The sequence below is a fragment of the Scedosporium apiospermum genome (genome assembly GCF_000732125.1).
Source record: "Scedosporium apiospermum strain IHEM 14462 chromosome Unknown SEQ_SAPIO_0033, whole genome shotgun sequence".
NCBI lineage: Eukaryota > Fungi > Ascomycota > Sordariomycetes > Microascales > Microascaceae > Scedosporium > Scedosporium apiospermum.
The window spans coordinates 961,352-980,693 of NW_015971734.1; the positions used below are offsets into that span (position 1 = coordinate 961,352).

Below are 19,342 nucleotides of genomic sequence, written 5' to 3' on the forward strand. Positions count from 1 at the left end.
CTGCAATCCATAACCTGCCCCATCCCAACCACTCGGCGTCCAACCCAGTCCATCCCCAAGTTTTAACCCAATTACCTTTCCCTTCTGGTCAATCGACCATATGCAAATATCAAAACGCCGGGAGTGTGTGAAAAGACTCTTCTTCAATCACCATACCTAGACAGCCTCTCGTAGGCACGTCCAGCCCTTCCCTCTTCGGCAACCTTACCACTGACATTCCGTCGACCGAACCGGGAAGCCGCCTGCGAGTCATAATCGTTACCGGACGAGACCTGGCGATTGCTTCCCACCATGATCGGTGGGGTCGCGGGCTTGAGCTCTCCATAGGGCTTCGAGTAAAAGGCGCTCTCTGGCTGGATGGAGCTATTCCTGTACCCGGAATTTCGCGTGGTCGGCGCCCCTACGGGTCTCTCGTCGGTGATATCCATGCTACCACTCACGGTGCGCTTATTGAGGCTTGTCTCGGACAGGACATTGGACGGGAAGGCATAGTAGGGTGTCTTTGGCCTCGGCGGTGTCGCAGGGTTAAGACGAAGAGGGTTAGGGTGCTGGTCATACGCTCCTCTACTATCCTCGCAGTCACTACCCGTGAGGATGTTCTCGTCCCTCTCAGCCTCATCGCCCGAGTCATCATAGGTGTATGGTTGGTTGAGGATCTCGTAAGACTTGCTTGCTCTGTCTCGTTCTTGGGCGGCCAGGGCTCGGTTGCGCTGCTGGGTACGAGAAATAAGCGAGTCGGTAGCATGCCATGTCTCCGTAAACTTGCCCGTTCTCGGCTGCTTGCTCGATCGGGGCGAGTCGTTATCGTAGGAATTTTCGAAATGCGGCTCGTCGACGGGCACTCCGACATATGATCCTCGGTTCGAAGAACGGGATGCCGGCAAGGATGCGCGCTTAACATCTATCGAACAAGTCGAATGCCTTGGCGTTGATGTTCCAGGTGTTATCTGATAGTGACGGCTTGGCAGGTCAAGGCGAGAATCCCTACTGCCAAACGTCACAGATGACCCAGCCCGCGTATGGTGGAATGGGACGGTCGGACCACGGCTTTCCGACGGCGTAGACAGTCGCTTCTCCGATGAGTAGTCCGTGTAGACCGTGGAAACCGAAGACTTGGCTTTCTTGTGTCGCGAACGAGCCGTGAGGTGCTCCTCTAGAGGGTTCATATCCGGGGGCATGAGAGTAATCTTCCTAAACATAACGCCGAGCCAGATGGATATGCAGAGAGACAAGGTGTGCAAGCCTCCGGACGACAAGAGGAGATAGTACAAGACGAGGGAGAATGTCTCCACAAGGTCCTTGTCGGCCAGGATGGTGGACCACTCGGGGGATTTATCGTTAACAACCTTGGCGCCAAAAGCATAAACCGGCACGACGCAGAGATCAGACAAGGCCGCAAAGAGCTGGTAGGCGGCGGAGGACGACGGAGTACGGCCGCCGGCGGGACGGGCGAGGTGGTAAACGGCATAAAGACAATGGAGGGCCCCCAGTCCAGACTAAGGCCAGTTAGCTAGAAGCCCCGCAAGGTTATCGAGCTTAAAGTTTAGAAGATTAAATTTACCATGATCCGCAGAACCCACGAGGTCTTGTTGTCGATCCCAGAGATGAGGATCATCATGGCCAAGATTCCTAGGTTAGCAACGAGGGCCAGAAGCCGGAGGCATAGCTGAACCCTGCGCATCCACACAATCCATTGTTTCGTTCGTCGGCTCATCGGTTTATAATTCGACGACCTGTAGCTCAGAGGAACGTGGGCACTTTGCGCGAGAGGAGACTATGTCAGTATCCCTTATCTCTGTGACAGGATGAGCAAAGCCACTTACTCAGGATGGCGGTTGAATGAAACCAGTGGTCCCTTTGGCTTTGGTTTCTTGGGTTTTGGCTCGAAGCTCGCCCTGGTGACAGCCTTGGGGTCGAAAGGCTTAGTGGGAGACATCGGGTCGTAACGTTCGACGCCGTCGAGGAACGGCTCTCGAGGCGGCGGCATCGCGTAGAAAACAGACAGTTCTGTGACCAGCGATACGAAGTGTTTAAGGCGATGATAGAGCGGGCCGTAAAGTTGCTTGGAGAGGCTAAATATAAAAGTCTCGCCTTGATGGGCGGGAGGGGAACTATGGGTGAGAGAGGCCTACACCATCCGATCGATAGGGTTACTTCGTGTTATTGTCACTTTGTAAATGATTTAAATTGTCGATGGATGGGGCACGATTGCGCGGCGGGAACTCGAGTTTGAGATACGTCAACAGGTAGCATCGCACCTCGAGATAATACGAGGAAGCGTGGTTAAGCTTGTTACCACAGCAACCAGTTCCGCTGTCAACACTCCCCCACTAAAGCTCTTCACGCAGCCATAGCTCTGGACAATACGAAGTACAATGGAGCAACACGAGGACGTGACTAATACACTATTGACGCTTCAAACGACCTGTGATATTTCGTCTAGGAGATCAAGATGGTAGATAGAAAGAGAAACCCCCATCTAAGGCACATCGCGTATCGTCTAGGTTCGAGAATCAAATCAGAAAAGAAAAATTGAAGGAAAGAAAGGAAACTATGACGTGTTAAATAATAACTGTTGCATATATGAGGCCCAGATGTACAGTTAGGATGAGGAATTAAGAACAAAAATGAAATAATATATATATATATATATAGAGAAAAAAAAAAAAAAAAAAAAAAAAAAAAAAAAAAAGTCGCTCGCAGGTCGCTCCCGGGATCGAATCCCAGTTTCTTCCTACGAGCTACGAAAACTGCAATTTTCTAACCTTCTGAGCGCTCCAATGACCACTTGGCCCCTGGTCGTGGTCTTTCCACTTGAACTACTCGGTTGGAAGTTCTTGCCAGATCCTGGTATACAAAGTTACTACGAGGGAGTTGTGGAATCTGGGAAGGAACAAGCGGATTCGAGCACCTTCTCGGCACACCACATCCTTGGGATGAGCGTAACTGAGTCAAAAATTGACTAACTCGAACCTGGATCGGCCCCTCTCGACATCTAGGGCCTGGACTTGGACTTATAGTCGTATCACCTCCGCCCCCGACATAAAAGACAAAAGGAGTAAGTATACGTCTTTGACACAGTTTCACCGGGATGCTCTGCCCTGGGTCATTGGTATGGCGACAAGGGTCTCTGTGTGAGGTTGGAAATGCGTGGACTGGCATGGAGTGCCTCGCAAAGGCAACCCGGGACGGGATGTGGTCAAGCTTCCACGACACCGAAACCCATGTGCCTCAACCTCCGGACCATTCCGGTGGGCCACTTCCGCTAGTACATACGAAGGACAGTCAGTCTAAGGTATCCAAGCGCTTGAAGACAGTCCAGCACTGAGAGAGCAAGATTCATGCTTACATGACTATCTAGATAATGTATAAGTTAGGATTTATTATCGAAGCATTGACAATTGAAGAACCCGATCTTCAACTTGCGTAACATAATTGCATTTGATCCATCAATTGTTCAATTGCCACGGCAGAGCAGTCGACTAAAGTAGACGAAGACTTGGAAGTGCATCTGGACGATCGGAGTCGATGAGTCAGCCGCGGCATAAGAACGACAATTATTTACTTCATTTGACTCTCGGTTTCAATCAAAATCCAATGTCCATCCGGCCTTGGCGCAAAGGACCGACTTTGTAAGACTTCGTAAGTAGTTTCCGGTATTATCACACTTTTCGTGGACATCAGTGACTCACTGCGTTGAATGCTTCCGAAGGTCCCGTAAATTCGGTCCTTTGTGAAGATCAATTGTTTCCGTCGAGGTCAACAATTGATAAGTTTCATTGACAAACGGACAATTGGGAATTTACCTCCTTGCTATCTATCTTTAGTGGTGGTTCATGCGCCTCATTGCAGTATGAATAACATCTCCCGAGGCGTTAAGCCCTGGGTTTGTTCGCCTTGCAAACTTGCCCGACGATGCCTGTCCACCACTAGAACGCTTGCGGCCAGCAACCCAGAGACACCATTTCGGATGGCGATCATCGGGTCTGGGCCAGCAGGTTTCTACACAGCATACAAGGTGATGGCCCGGGTACCACAGGCAAAGATAGACATGTACGAGGCTCTTCCTGTTCCATACGGTCTTGTAAGATTCGGGGTGGCTCCTGATCACCCGGAGGTTAAGGTTTGTTGTGCAACTAAAAGGCAACTCGTCTTGCCTTGCCTCATTCACGTGGACTCGGCAGCCGTCGTCCGCTAACCTCCGATTATAGAACTGTCAAGAAAAGTTTGAAGAAGTCGCCTCATCGCCCAACTTCCGCTTCCTGGGCAACGTTTCCGTCGGTAATCCGCTGGCCACCCCTGGAAGCAGCAAGGTTGATCTTGCCACTATACTCAGCCACTACCATGCGGCAACCTTCGCTTACGGTGCGGCGGAGGATCGCGTTCTAGGTATCCCTGGAGAGAACTTGAAGGGGATCTTTTCTGCCAGAGAGTTTGTGGGGTGGTATAACGGTCTTCCGGAGCATGCGGGTCTAGACCCAGATCTCGAGTCTGGTGATACCGCCACGATCATTGGGCAAGGAAATGTTGCTCTCGATGTGGCGAGAATTCTCTTGACTGATGTTGATGCCCTGCGGAAGACTGACATTACTGAGGGCGCATTGGATAAGCTATCCAGGAACAGAGTCAAGAGGGTGAGGGTCGTGGGGCGGAGAGGCCCGATGCAGGCATGTTAAAAATGGCCCACCACCTGCCCGTCAAACTCAAAGCTAGTAAGCTAATACTCGTGCTAGGCCGCATTCACCATCAAAGAGGCTCGCGAGTTGATGAAACTCCCGAATGTGGCCTTCCAACCAATTCAAGAAGGCCTTATCCCATCCGACCTTTCCAGTCTCCCAAGGCCAACAAAGCGGCTCATGAGTCTCCTCCAGTCGGGATCAGACACTCACTCATCTACAGCGGACAAGAAATGGTCACTGGAATTCTGCCTAACCCCCAATAAGTTCGTCGCCAACGGGAGCGATCCCAACCGTCTAACCAGCGCAATCTTTGAACGAACGGCTCTTTCTTCAGTGTCAGATCCACATGCAAGCGCTGTCGGGACCGGGGAATACGTTGAGTTCGAGTCGTCGCTCGTGTTTAGATCTATAGGCTATAAATCTCTAGCGTTACAAGGGTTCGAAGAGGCCGGGATTCCGTTTGACCATAAGCGCGGTGTTATCTTGAACGATGGTCTAGGGCGAGTTGTTCGAGACACCACGACAAAGCAGCCTGTCTCTGGAATCTATTGCGCCGGTTGGGTCAAGCGGGGCCCTACTGGCGTAATTGCTTCTACGATGCAAGATGCCTTTGCCACGGCCGATACGATCGTGGAAGACCTCAATGCTGGCGCACCTTTCCTCAACTCCGGGGCTAGGTCTGAGCTTGCCGGATGGGAAGGAGTCAAGGCGGACACCCCGAGTGACAATATCCCCCACGTCGTTAGTTGGAAGGACTGGCAGCTCATTGATCGGGTTGAGAAGGAAAGAGGTGCTGAATCCAACCGGGAGCGAATCAAGTTCACGAACACTAGAGATATGCTCGCTGTTCTGGACTAAACCATCCGGATCGAATCTATTCACTACTCTACATGCTAGGGATGTGTTGTAATAATATCATGATATATAGACATATAAAATAGACTACGCCTTCTTCTCAATCTTATTAAGCTCTTCAGTGAGCTTCGGCACTTCAGTGAAGAGGTCACCAACGAGGCCGACATCGGCAACCTGGAAGATGGGCGCATCCGCATCCTTGTTGATCGCCGCAATAACCTTGCTGTCCTTCATACCAGCCAAGTGCTGGATGGCACCCGAGATACCAACGGCCAAGTATAATTGGGGAGCCACAACCTTTCCGGTCTGGCCAACCTGGAGACTGTTGTCGGCGTAGCCACTGTCGACAGCCGCGCGGGAGGCACCGATGGCGGCACCAAGAGAATCGGCGAGGGGAGTCATAATCTTGTCGAAGTCTTCCTTGGACTTCAGACCACGGCCGCCAGAGACAACCTTGCTGGCCGTCGCCAGATCAGGCCTGTCAGACTTGGTCAAGTCTTCCGACAACCACTCAGTAGATGTCTCGGCCTTGGGGTCCGCACCATCCTCAACGGTAGCGGAACCGCCCTCTACGGCGGCGGCAGGGAAGGCAGTGCCTCGGACGGTAATGATCTTAAGGGGGTCGGAAGACTCGACTGTCGCGATGGCGTTACCAGCGTAGATGGGGCGCACAAAAGTGTTCTCGTTCTCGATAGCGGTAATGTCCGAAATCTGCTGGGTGTCGAGGAGAGCGGCCACACGCGGCAACACATTCTTGCTGAAGGCTGTATTTCCGGCGATGACATGTGTATAGCCACCCTTCTTGATGTTCTCGACTAGGAGCGGGGCGAAGCTCTCGGGAATACCCTATATGGAGAAATGGGTTCCAATTAGCTACCGAGAGTCAAGAAAAGATCTAGACATAGAACTAGGTAATAATCTACCAGTGCCATGGTGTAATTGATCTGTCAGTACCTTTTCGTAGGCGTTGTTTGACACCTTGACGACCTTTTCGATTCCAGCAACCTTAGCAGCTTCTTGGGCGGCCCCGCTCACATCACTGCCAGCGATAAAGGCATGAACCGAACCTCCGAGCTTCTTCGCAGCTGTGATAGCGCTCAGTGACCCCTGGTTCAATTGGCCATCTCGCTGCTCGAGAATCGCGAGGGTGGACAGCAGCGAGGCAGAGTTGGGGGTGCGGAGGGCGGAGTGAAGACCGCGGCTCACATTGCCGAGGGACGGCCGAATCGAATTGAAAAGCATCGTAACTGGTTTCGCCCTCCTGCGCTGGGCGAGACTGCCGCTCGAGATAAGGTGAAAATGGCCAGCGGTGGGGATGAGGAAGAGGCGAAGAAGGAATCCTCAAGGCTGGGTGTTATGGTGGATGTTATCTGGGAGTTCTCGAGAGATTTCAAAGGGTCTGGAAAAGCTAGGACGAGGGTGCGCTTGTTCGCGGCCCGAGGTCACGCTGACCCGCTCACCGTGGCCAAAGTTCATTCTGCACGCCGATATACTTCCGGTCGATTGTACCGATTTAGTGCGATCCTTCGACATTTTATCAACTTTTGCAGTGAGCGTGGATAATCGGCGGCTCAATCCCGGAAGTGCAACCAAGTCGGAGATATAATAATCCGTTTCTACGAGTCTAGTGTACCTTTGTACACAGTACAATTTTTTCACTCGCAGGTTATGTTATGGGTCAACGCGGCTGTCTCATGCCTCCACACTGTGTTACGTACAGTGCCTGCGTCACATTGGAGCCAGTCAGTGTTCGTTTTCCCCCTTCACCAAAGGCGCGCCAAAATTTCATCCTCCAAACGCGACCTTGGAGAAGAGGCTATTCATCAATTTACTCTCGACCCTATCACTTCGCACCCCTTGCGACCATCGCGTCATCTAGCGCTTCCTCTAACCATCTCCATTGTATCTTTTTTTCGACCCTCGCGCACAGCTTGAGAATAGTTGACCGATTATCGCGACCAACAAAAAAGTCGTTGCTGAGGAGGTGTCACGGCACTTGGTTGAGACTGCATTCCAAATATCGTTGCGCCTTGCGCATTTACCATTCCCAGCCTCTCCAACATGGACGATTCTGGAGAATACGGCACTCCGACCAATGCCGCATCACCCGGTGCTAACGCTATCCTGGCGCAGCCCCCGCTCCAGCAGGTCGACGGATCCGAAGGTACCTTATCTCAAACCATCAAGATCTTTCTTGTATTTGAGTATTCTGGCGGCCGTGAATTTATCGATTGCTAATTCTCGCTCTCATTCAGATGTCCAAATGACTGAAGGTGGCGATGCGGATGCCGTCGTCAAACAGGATAATGCTACCCCCGCATCCGGAAGCGAGAAGCCCGCCGACCAGGCATCTGCGCCAAGCCACGGTGCAGGGACGGGAATCGAAGACGCGGTGATGGTTGAGGCTCAGGAGAATGGCAAAGACGGACAAAATGCCAACAAGCAGGCCGACGAGAACGCAACCGACGGCGCAGCCGATAAACAGGAGACGAAAACGAAGGAGACAGTCGAATCAGCAGCTCGAGAGCATCTAATTTCCCAGACTCATGCCATCATCTTGCCCAGCTACAGCACGTGGTTTGAGATGACGGATATTCATCCCATTGAGAAGAAGGCTTTACCAGAGTTCTTCAACAACAGGAACCGAAGCAAGACGCCAGCAGTCTACAAGGATTACCGTGACTTTATGATCAACACATACCGCCTCAATCCCTCGGAGTACTTAACTGTGACTGCGTGCCGCCGAAATCTGGCGGGAGATGTGTGCGCAATTATGCGTGTCCACGCCTTCCTTGAGCAATGGGGCTTAATAAACTACCAAGTGAGTTTTCCTCCCCAGCTTGCGCGTACATGCCCGTTTTTGGACTAACCGTTCTGTTGCTTTATAGGTCGATATGCAGCAGCGATCATCCCACGTTGGTCCCCCATTTACTGGTCACTTCAAGATCATTTGCGACACTCCCAGAGGTCTTCAACCCTGGCAACCGTCCGCGGACCCCATTGTACTGGAGGGCAAAAAGAATCATGACACGGAAGCGAAGACAGTAGCCGGAACAGCCGCCAAGACTGATCTCAACCTAGAGATCGGACGAAACATCTACGAGGCATCCGCCAAGGGTACGAAGTTGAACAAGGGAGAGGGAAAGACGAACGGCGAAGCGCCTGCTACGAATGGCGTAGGCTCGACATCCATCGAAGAAGTCACCAAGGCGCCAATCGCCAAGGTGAATTGTTATCAGTGTGGCATTGATTGCACTCGGACATATTACCATTACGCCAAGAGCGACCCGGCTGCCAATACCAAGTACGACCTCTGCCCTGGCTGCTGTTTAGAAGGCCGAATGCCAAACAACCATTTGAAGTCGCAATACACGCGAGTCGACAACCCCACCTACACGAGCACACTTGATCGCGACGCGGCCTGGACTGACGCGGAAACCCTCCGTCTCCTCGAGGGTCTGGAGCGATATGACGATGATTGGGGAGAGATTGCGCAGCATGTCGGCACCCGCACACGAGAGGAGTGCGTGCTGCGATTCCTTCAATTGGACATTGAAGAGAAGTATCTCGACAGCGATTTTGCGTCTATCAATGCGCCTGTGGGGCTTCCGTTACTCGGAAGCCAGGGCGGCCAATTACCTTTCAGCCAGGCGGATAATCCCGTTATGTCGGTAGTCGGCTTCCTTGCAAGTCTCGCTGACCCGGCTAGCACCGCCGCAGCGGCCAATAAATCTGCAGAAGAGCTCAAGCAGCGGCTTCGAGACAAACTCGCGGGGGAAAAGCAAGGGTCGACAGTTACCAATGGCAAGGGTAAGGCGGGCGACAGCACCGAGTCGATGGAAGTTGATGTTACCACCACAACCACGACGACCACGACCACAACAACTACCACATCGACTAGTGCATTAGCTTCAATTCCTCTCGCATCTATCGGCGCGCGTGCTGCGGGATTCGCTTCGCACGAAGAAAGGGAAATGACTAGGCTTGTGTCGGCAGCGGCTAACGTCATGCTTCAAAAGCTTGAACTGAAGCTCAAGTACTTCAATGATATGGAAGCGATTCTCCAAGCTGAGAAGCGCGAGCTCGAGCGGGGAAGGCAGCAGCTTTTCTTGGACCGGCTGGCATTCAAAAGCCGAGTGCGCGAGGCCCAGGAGGCGTTGAAGGCGAGCGTAGCCGCTGGTGGCGAGACCGGTGTGCGTATGGCGCTGGATGTTGGTGGTGATAGCGAACGGCTTGGCTTCCAACAAGCAAACAACGCTGGCACAACGATCCAACCACTCTCGAGCGAGGGGCAAGTTAAGACGTACGATGCTTGAATGAGGCAGACGTTTCGCGTCGACAGTGTTTCTGAATTGGGTTAGGGATGTCATGAGGGCTTTGGGTTTCGTTCTTGTTTGCGCTGTTGACATTTAGTCCTACTTTCTACAGGACGACCTGCCAAACTCGCAAAACATTAATGGAAGAATCATAAGATAATCTTGGCGTTTGGTGATGGTCGTGGAGCGGGTTAGGATCACTGGTTCCATCCTTGGACTGGGGTTAGAATGCAGCCTTATGCCGACTACTTTGACATGAGTGCGCATGTACTCCCTCGGTGGTAGTATTGGGCTCCCCTTCCCCCTTTCCTTTTTCTTTCTTTTCCTTTTCTTTTCTTCTCTTTTTCTTTTGCCTTTTTCTGTCACCTAGTCTTGTAGTGTACCTGCAGTTTTTGGTCTTGTGCTTCTCCAATTTGTACCAAACGGGCTCGGATGTACTATTACGGCTCATCAAAACTCGAGTAAAAGTAGCCTTATAACTTGCTTCTATCGACCGATGCGACACGATCTTGAGACGTCCTCGTCATATCGCGTAGTGTACGCCTTGGATTCCGGCGGCCCATGGCATTTTCACATGAACTTTCCCGCCTCTATCAGTTGTACACTACTTGTAAACGGAGTTGTATTACACTACGTACGATATACATCGAGATGACATCTGTCAACGGACCACAAACCACTCGAATTACTTTTATCCTTACCCCACGCAGGCTTCCAGAATTTGCGCCTTTCAGGCTTCTGAAAACAAGGTGCCTTCCTGAAGAAGTGGTGTATTCCGTAGTTTATTTACTTCGTCGTGTGATCTAGATTATTCTGTACGGAGTAGTGTAGTTTACGAAGTACACCCCAGCAACTCCACCACTTCGCAGCTCCGCGGTCGAATCTCGAAAAATGGCTCTCGGCAAATGCCGGGATTTTAACCTCGGCATGTGGGGTTGTCCTCTTTAGCTCACCAAGAGATCTGGTACATGCAGGTACATGAATTACTGCCTCACTTGCCTCCAATTAAGTTTATTGTGAAGGATGTAGTGTCGCTCAAATGTTGAACACTCGTCGTAGGGTTAACTCGGACAGGAGGAAAGATCAATTGATCTGCGCCGTCTTCGGGGTCTCTTTGATAATAAGCAATAGCACGGCGGCATGGTGGACCATAGATGGGCCTTTGCTCGCATTCAATATAAGTCGGTCAACAGAAAAGGACAATGAAATACGAAGTAAAAGGAGACAAGATAAAAGAACAAAAAAGAAACAAGAGAAACAGAGACGGCTCACTATCAAAGCGGCATTTGACATTGCTTTCTTTGAACACCACGGTTACTTCCAGGTCGTTGCCGCGGCTCGGACATGCTGGAAATCTGCCCCTCTTGAAACCTTCCACTTTCGGAGTCGTGTACTTTTTCGTACCTCAGTACCTCGTCCGTCGCCCATCAATGCTACTCGGCATCTTCATCTTGCTTGTCCCGCGCCATTGAGTCCACGCCCCCCGGCAACTCGGAGACGCCATTCGACTTCCAAATTCCAATACAACCGGCCAGTCCAACATCCCTGCCCGCGTCGTTAATCCTACTTCGTACTTTCGCAGGCTTGTGAGTGACAAAACCGGGCCTTGTCGTTATACCAAGAAGCTCGTCTACCTCGTAGTAGTAGGTAGCTGTCCCGACCCTCTCCCCCACACGCCAGCCTCATAGCCTGTAGGACTTGGTAACCTAGGCTAACACCTGCTCGTTAGCCATCTTTTGGCCCGGGAAGAAGGCTTAAGGACTCTACTAATCCTACTCCTCCTGCCCGCTCTCGTCCTTCAACCTTACTCTTCCACAACTATTATCCACGCTCCTCCAGACTATTGGCCATGTTCGCTGCCAGGCGTCTTGCTGCGGCATCATCCAGGACCCTTTCCAAGCACTCACCTTCTTCCACTCGGGTATGTTTTACCATTCCTTCCCTTGGCCCAGGAATTGGTGGGCAAGGTCGGCTAACCAACTCTTTCGTCTTCCACAGATCGCTGCGACAATGGCTCCTGCGGCTCGGCGAAACAACAGCTCTCTCCCGGCAGGTAAGCTGCCCCAAAATCGCATACACCGATGTCTCCTTGCTCTTCTATACGTCGTGTGTCCCTAACGCTTTCTCTCTCGCCGCACAGGATATGTCGAGGATAAGAGCAAGGGACCAATGCTCCGATTCCAGGAGTCTCTCCCTAAACTACCCGTTCCCACTCTCGAAGAGACTAGCGCCAGGTACTTGAAGTCCCTACGCGCTATCCTAACTCCCACCGAGCTGGAGGCTAGCAAGGCGGCAGTCGAGGAATTCATCAAGCCCGGTGGTGTTGGCCGAAAGTTGCAGGAGAAGCTTATCGCCAGGCGGGAGGACCCCAATGTTAAGAACTGGATCTATGACTGGTGGAACGAGGCGGCGTACCTTGCCTATCGCGACCCCGTGGTCCCCTACGTCAGCTACTTCTACTCTCACCGCGATGACCGCCACAGGAGAAACCCGGCGAAGCGCGCCGCTGCCATCTCCAGCGCCGTCCTCGAGTTCAAGAAGTTGGTCGACTCTGGCACTCTCGAGCCGGAATACATGAAGAAGGTGCCCATTTGCATGGACAGCTACAAGTGGATGTTCAACACCAGCCGTGTCGCCGCTCGTCCCGCCGACTACCCTATCCAGTTCCCCGCCCAGGAGAACAAGCACATCATCGTCATCCGAAAGAACCAGATCTTCAAGGTGGCTCACGAGGTTGGCGGAAAGCAGCTCAACGCTGCGGAGCTTGAGCAGCAGTTCAACAGGATTTACCAACTGGCGTCGAGCTCCGTCCCCCCCGTCGGCGCGTTGACGTCGGAGAACCGAGATGTTTGGTCCGATGCCCGCCAGATCCTCCTCAATGCCCACCCCAGCCACGCTGCCGCGATTGAGGCGATTGAGGCGTCGTCCTTCGTTGTCTGCCTCGACGATGCGGCCCCCGTGACTCTCGAGGAGCGCGCGCACCAGTACTGGCACGGAGATGGTGCCAACCGTTGGTACGACAAGCCTCTGCAGTTCATCATCAACGACAACGGTACCTCCGGCTTCATGGGTGAACACTCCATGATGGACGGTACCCCTACCCACAGGATTAATGACTTTATCAACGACCTGATCTTCAACAACAAGATTGACATCTCCGACCCCTCTATTCGCTCCAACCTCCCCGAGCCGGAGGCCGTCAAGTTCCACATCACGAAGGAGGTTCAGGCGGAGATTGACCGCGCTGTCAAGGACTTCCGGGACGTCATCGGCCAGCACCAGCTTGCCATCCAGGCCTACCAGGGCTACGGCAAGGGCCTGATCAAGAAGTTCAGGTGCTCTCCCGACGCCTACGTTCAGATGATCATCCAGCTCGCCTACAAGAAGATGTACGGCAAGAACCGCCCCACATACGAATCGGCCGCCACCCGCCGATTCCAGCTCGGCCGCACCGAGACCTGCCGAACCGTGTCGCCGGACTCCGTTGCCTGGTGCAATGCCATGGTTGACCCCAACGCCTCCGACCCGGAGAAGGTCAAGCTGTTCCGCACTGCCGTCGACTCGCACCTCGAGTACATCGCGGCCGCCTCGGACGGCAAGGGCGTTGACCGACATCTCTTCGGATTGAAGAGGCTCCTCGAGCCCGGTGAGCAGGTGCCCGCCATTTACCAGGACCCCGCTTTCAGCTACTCGAGCTCGTGGTATTTGTCGACTTCTCAGCTTAGCTCCGAGTTCTTCAACGGTTACGGATGGAGCCAGGTTATCCCTGAGGGCTTCGGCATCGCATACATGATCAACGAGAACAGGTAAGCACTTCCGCCGCTTTATATAGACTTCTCCTTATTACTACACTTTGCACCGCCCTCTCTCTCCTTACTCATTCACATATACATTTTTTTTTCTATGATGCATAATCACTAACTTGCCTTCTAGCCTTAACTTCAACATCGTATCCAAGGGTCTCGGCAGCGATAGGATGAGCTTCTACCTCAGCGAAGCCGCCAACGAGCTTCGGGATCTCCTCGCGCCCACTCTCGAGGCGTCGAAGCCCAAGCTGTAAAGGAGTCGAGAGTTCATCTGGGAAGGGGGGGAAGCCTGCTACTTGGATACAAAAAAACAATATCAGTCGAACTGCGTGTGCATCGTATGCGGATGGACCCGTATATGTACATGTATACTTTGTAACTTTTTTTTTATCAGCATTTTCTCGTGGGTCGACTTACCGGCATGTCTGGTATGCAGGAGTCCTTCGAGTAGGAATTAGATGGCTTCAGCCAAACATTACCATTTGGCATTAGTGTTTCGTTGGGCGCATATATATATATAACTGTGACTATCGCCGACTCAAAGATGATCTTGGGAACTGATATCTATAAAATAAAAAGAAGAGTATCCAAAGGGTAAGATTGGGAACTAGATTAATATTTACAAGAGACCTGGCTGCTGATTTCCTCCCTAGCCGCCCAAACAAATTGTCTCGCAGTCTTGTCATGACGCCCCCCGGAATGCAAACTCTAGAACAGAAGGGTTGGCCGTGACGGACAGCATGAAGCAACATTTGAAAAAATCGAACAAGCATGTTCGGAACAAGAGACCAGCTCGCTAGAGCCTGTGCCTTAACCGGCATGGGCGACGATTTCATTGACGAGGTCGTCTTTCTCCGCATCGTAGTAAGAGCAGAGCTGGGAAGGCAAAGGCACCTCCTTGTAGTCGTCTTCCGGTCCGGAAATGATATTCAGGTTAATACCAGCCGACTTGCTTGAGAAGATCTTGGTCCCTGTGCTCTCTTTGCTGAGATAGACCTGAGCGCCATCAACTTGGTCCATCATTGTCGTCGGTATCGACCCCATGACTTGGAGTGCAAAGTTTTGTGATTTGACGACATCGACGGTTGACACAAGGCTATCAATAACAAGGGATAACCTGTTGGTGTTCTCTACTGTCACGGCGTTCCCCTTGCCCTTGACAATAATAGTGGTTTTGCTGCACTTGCTGATAAGGATCGAATGTGAGATGGAGGCTTCGATCTCAATAGGGTCTGGTGGACTGTCGTAATTCTCCTGCTCGTTGGACGGGCGTGTTAGATCTACTCTCGTTGTAAAGTCGAGGTTTTGTGGGGGGGCTACCCAACTTACAATAATCCACTTGTTGCCCACCAGCTCTTTCTTGGGGGGCTTTTTCACCCTCATGCTTTCCGGCTTGGGCTTTTTGCCCGGTGCAGGGCTCTTACCACGGCTCGATGAATCTTTGTCCGGCACCGTCGAGCCAGCTCGCAGCGACGGGTTCTTGTGCGTCATTTCTGACTTGTCCACCTTGCGCAAGTTCTTCGTGACAGCTTCTCCTCTGTTAAGCTCGGAGAACACAGCGCCGATGCCAGTCGAGGTGGGCGGCGCCGGAGGAGCCGAGTCAACGAGGAAGGCTGGAGGCGGAGGCGGGGGCGGAGGAGGGGGCGGTCCCCCAGCGGCTGGTGCCGCAGGGCCTGAGGGGTGTTGCTGTTGGCGAGAAGCGACTTCTGCCATCACCTCCTTGGCGGGCTTCCCATTAGAGTTCCATATGATTCCGTTGGGGAAGTATTGCTTGACGTATTCAGCGAGGTGTCGGAAAACTTGGTAGAATGTTTGAACGAATTCCACTTGCTTGGGATCCCTAGTAGGTTTATGGATTAGATCGAGATTCTTCTGTCGCGTGTCGTCAATATAACGCGGAGGCAGGCATACTTCTCTTTGAACTCCTGCAGAACACGATTACCGAAGAATTGAGCAGATCCAAGGCTCTCCTCGACATGCTTCCAGGGCCGGTTGTCCACAGTGACCCAGGCGAGAACTAGAGCGCCCTCGGAGACGGTCGAAAGATGATTGTAATATTTGGAAGCGCGATTCGATTCTTTGATCGAGCCTACGCGGGCAATGGATTCGCTGATGGGCTTAACGAGATCTTGAAATACAGACATTTCCGAACCGGTCATATCGGGCTTCTTTGCCTTTGTTGAGATGAGTAGAAAGTCACGTTGACCACGGAATCCGTCGAGTAAGGCTTGAGCCTATAGGGAGAATACATCATCCGTTAGCGGAGTATTATGGCGGGCGGTTGCGGCCTGCGGAGGTGGGCGTCATGAGAGGATACTTGCGGGGTTCGAAGTGTCGTACCTGCTCGGAAACCTGGCTATCCATCTCCTTCGCAATATCCACATATTTCATTACTGACTCTTTAACAAAGTGGTCAAATTCTTCGACTGATTCGGGAACGGGCTCGGCGGGCACGACCGGGGTTGGGGGCGCAGGAGCGTTCGCGGAGATTGATGCTACCGGGGCCTGAGCAGACGAAGAAGAGGGAGACGAGGCGGAAGCAGGCGGAAGGCCTTGAGTAGATTCGGCTATGTCTTCCAGCCTTGCTGTGGCAGCTTCGAGCCTATTCAGACATCAGTAACGCAAAGCGCAATAGAGGATGGGTATGCCCCTGTTCTAACGAACCTCTTGATGAGGGTCGCAAGGTTGTGCATGCCATTTGTAGCCATGGTCGTGTTCTCGTAAGACTACAGCTACGGATAAAAAAAAAAGAGGCAAATTGGTAACCGAAAAACTCTCCAGATGCAGGATGATGATAGATCGCAGGCGTGGAAGAAGAAGAAAAGGGGAGTGGGGGGGGGGAGAGAAAAGGGCTGAGGCTCGAGATGGCTGCGATCAATGCAAGGTTGACAGCTCAGGGGGAGCTACTTCGTAGGTACTGAGAAGAGTCGAATGAGAGAGAAGAAAACAGCCCGGAAACTGAGGCGCTCGAGCTCGAGGGCAATAACGGATCGAGGATATTCAATTCAACGCACAACAGGGTGAAGTAGGAAAATAGAAACCCTGCCTTCTTATCCCGAGTTTGGGGGAGGGGGACACACTTGTTTCAATGTTGCCTGGAATGAGCTTGGTTGCGCAGATAGACGGAGATCTTCGTCAGAACAGCATCAAATGAATACTTTGGTAGTGTAGCCTGCGCCTCCAAGACAAAGTACGAAGTATTAATAACATTGAATTAATTCTACCTTGGACCCTGGACACTTCTAGTCCAAGTACAGTTGTATCATTGTACACAGGTACTTCGTAAGCTTAAGCTGTACCTGCAGCTGGTACTTCATCCAATTGTCCTTCGTACACTACTTCGTACACTGCATGCACTGCTAGCGGTGTGCTGCCTGCAACGGCTTGTCATTACCTGGCGAATTCATAGTTTATAATTGCCTGGAGTTCATAGCGGGACCTCATCGACAAAGTACTTCCACCCACTGCCTGTACTTCGTACTTTCTCATATTATGCATTTTCCTCTCGGGGCTTCTCCCTTTCAAACATTAAACAACGAGATCAACTTGAATTCAAACAATTGAATGATGTACATAGGTGGATGTGATGACTAACGCCTCCATTTCCAGGGAGTACAAAAAAAAAAAAAAAAAGAAGGCCAGCAGCTGAGAAATAAAGTACTAATAAACGCCCAGTATTCCGGGATCACGTTCACTATCCATCAAATAACACCTCTGAGAGCTTACGCTGTCAGCCGGCCAGCCAGCGGATTGATCGATGTTCAGAGTGCGAGGTTGATCAATCAAGGCGAGGAGCTGACAAGCAGGGTCAAAGGACATCGAGAGGACCATGGCAAGCCTAGAATATCCAGACTCTCGCGGGCGGAAGTTAAGGGAAGGGATCCACCATCGCCCACACTATTGCAGTATTAATCTTCGTCCTGCCAATCTCTACGAAGTATTTAATCAATAATTGAACATTTGGTCTCGAGCCTGCCAGCCCTATCTGTCGCCAAACGTTCATGTCGGCTTTGGGCTGGCCCTTCCATTCACTCCTGCACCAAGCCTCCCCACTCACACCGCTGCCTGGTCGTTGCCCAAACCTGGGTGTTTCCGGCTTCTGGCTTCTGACACCCGCAACCCGATCGCAAACTCCAAGAACCTCTTCAAATAATACTACTACTAATCATAATATATATAATATAATATTTATATATAGATGATCTTCCTTGCAGCATGGCAGAAAGTGACGACATTCAGGAGGCTCGACCGGGAGGGTTCCCAGTCAAGTACAAGGACAATGATGGGGATTCACAAGCGCAGACCAAGGTTGAGACTCGGGGAACAGCTCACATCGGTTCATCCGGGATCGACTTCGTATCAATGGCCATGTTCATAATTGGCAAGTTCCGTTATTGCGTCGTGTTCTCGCAAGCCGCTCCTCTCAAGTACGTCCTGGGCTGACAATTCACGATCATATAGACGACATTGAATTCCTTCCCCCAACTCCACCCGTCCACAACGTGCCGGGGGGAGCGGGCACGTATGCCGCACTTGGGGCTAGGCTCATGTCTCCCCCGCCCCTTTCATCTTCAATAGCCTGGATCGTCGATGTGGGAACGGACTTTCCGCCTCATCTCACCACGATCATAGACGCTTGGGAAACGTCGGTGGTGCTCCGCCCCAACGAGGACCGACTCACCACTCGCGCCTGGAATGGGTACAAGGCCGTGGGAAAGCGAGATTTCAAATACATGACTCCCAAGCGCCGCATCAACGCCGAGGATCTCACTCCAGCCCTTCTCTGTGCCAAATCTTTTCACCTTGTCTGCTCCCCCGCTCGGTGCCAGGAAATCGTCGCAGGCATCAAGAAATTGCGCAAGCAGAGCTCACGGCCCGAGGAGTATGTCAGGCCCTTCATCATCTGGGAGCCAGTCCCCGACAAGTGCACGCCCGAAGAGCTTCTTGCGTGCACGAACACCCTGCCTGTCGTGGATATCTGCAGCCCCAACCATACCGAACTGGCGGGCTTCATGGGTGATGACGGGCTAGACCCCATTACGGGAGAGATATCAACGGCTTCCGTCGAGCGCCATGCCGAGCAACTCCTCGCCAGTCTCTGCCTCCAGTCTTTTACACTGGTAGTTCGAGCAGCGGAAAAGGGTTGCTACATAGCACGCAATGGCGGCAGAAGAAGAAGAAAAGATACTCAAACCGGCCTTAAACGATCCAAGAAAGAGCTTCCGCACGGTGGGCTGCGCCCGGATATCGACATGGAGGCCTTATTTGCTGGGCTCATGCAGGATGAAGACGGATCTATAGCCAGGGAGGAGATCGAAGTTGATCCGGGAGTTGAAAGGTGGATACCTGCATACCATCAGGATCCCGCAAAGGTTGTGGACCCTACAGGAGGCGGGAATGCATTTCTCGGCGGCCTTTCCGTTGCTCTAGCGAGAGGTAAAAGTATCGAAGAAGCCGCAGTCTGGGGCACCATTGCAGCCAGTTTTGTCATAGAACAGGTAGGGCTGCCGGTGCTAGAGAAAGATCAAGACGGTCATGAAAGATGGAACGGGGTCAGGGTAGACGAGAGGTTAAAGGAGTTTAGACAAAGGTTGGAGAAGCAAGGTATCGTGGTCTGATTCATAGTCATCGAAATTATCATAATAGAGATATTCAACACTGGATTCACATTCATCTTATTCATCCG

At 52.1% G+C, this 19,342-nt stretch overlaps 7 protein-coding genes across 7 annotated transcripts; 4 read left to right on the top strand and 3 right to left on the bottom strand.

The window, feature by feature from the left end:
• Nucleotides 1–143: 143 nt before the first annotated feature.
• SAPIO_CDS0844 (uncharacterized protein) lies at nt 144–1,987 on the bottom strand (the record flags this gene model as incomplete). The annotated part of the gene is made up of 3 exons (XM_016783535.1): nt 144–1,496; nt 1,562–1,757; nt 1,824–1,987. The coding sequence occupies 3 exons, from the start codon at nt 1,985–1,987 to the stop codon at nt 144–146; spliced, it is 1,713 nt and encodes a 570-aa protein (XP_016646301.1).
• A 1,983-nt stretch (nt 1,988–3,970) lies between these two features.
• SAPIO_CDS0845 (putative NADPH:adrenodoxin oxidoreductase, mitochondrial) lies at nt 3,971–5,537 on the top strand (the record flags this gene model as incomplete). Its single annotated transcript, XM_016783536.1, has 3 exons — nt 3,971–4,123; nt 4,212–4,634; nt 4,734–5,537. 3 exons carry the CDS (start codon nt 3,971–3,973, stop codon nt 5,535–5,537), a joined length of 1,380 nt encoding a protein of 459 aa, XP_016646302.1.
• An 84-nt stretch (nt 5,538–5,621) lies between these two features.
• SAPIO_CDS0846 (putative electron transfer flavoprotein subunit alpha, mitochondrial) lies at nt 5,622–6,776 on the bottom strand (the record flags this gene model as incomplete). The annotated part of the gene is made up of 2 exons (XM_016783537.1): nt 5,622–6,380; nt 6,489–6,776. The coding sequence occupies 2 exons, from the start codon at nt 6,774–6,776 to the stop codon at nt 5,622–5,624; spliced, it is 1,047 nt and encodes a 348-aa protein (XP_016646303.1).
• Nucleotides 6,777–7,595: 819 nt separating this feature from the next.
• SAPIO_CDS0847 (SWIRM domain-containing protein) lies at nt 7,596–9,850 on the top strand (the record flags this gene model as incomplete). Its single annotated transcript, XM_016783538.1, has 3 exons — nt 7,596–7,698; nt 7,790–8,355; nt 8,423–9,850. The coding sequence occupies 3 exons, from the start codon at nt 7,596–7,598 to the stop codon at nt 9,848–9,850; spliced, it is 2,097 nt and encodes a 698-aa protein (XP_016646304.1).
• Nucleotides 9,851–11,699: 1,849 nt separating this feature from the next.
• On the top strand, nt 11,700–13,910 carry SAPIO_CDS0848 (Carnitine O-acetyltransferase, mitochondrial; the record flags this gene model as incomplete). Its single annotated transcript, XM_016783539.1, has 4 exons — nt 11,700–11,771; nt 11,849–11,903; nt 11,991–13,656; nt 13,784–13,910. 4 exons carry the CDS (start codon nt 11,700–11,702, stop codon nt 13,908–13,910), a joined length of 1,920 nt encoding a protein of 639 aa, XP_016646305.1.
• A 556-nt stretch (nt 13,911–14,466) lies between these two features.
• Nucleotides 14,467–16,364, bottom strand: SAPIO_CDS0849 (Adenylyl cyclase-associated protein; the record flags this gene model as incomplete). Its single annotated transcript, XM_016783540.1, has 5 exons — nt 14,467–14,910; nt 14,986–15,496; nt 15,568–15,890; nt 15,997–16,258; nt 16,321–16,364. 5 exons carry the CDS (start codon nt 16,362–16,364, stop codon nt 14,467–14,469), a joined length of 1,584 nt encoding a protein of 527 aa, XP_016646306.1.
• A 1,507-nt stretch (nt 16,365–17,871) lies between these two features.
• SAPIO_CDS0850 (MAK32 protein) lies at nt 17,872–19,274 on the top strand (the record flags this gene model as incomplete). The annotated part of the gene is made up of 2 exons (XM_016783541.1): nt 17,872–17,992; nt 18,118–19,274. 2 exons carry the CDS (start codon nt 17,872–17,874, stop codon nt 19,272–19,274), a joined length of 1,278 nt encoding a protein of 425 aa, XP_016646307.1.
• Between the last annotated feature and the right edge of the window lie 68 nt (nt 19,275–19,342).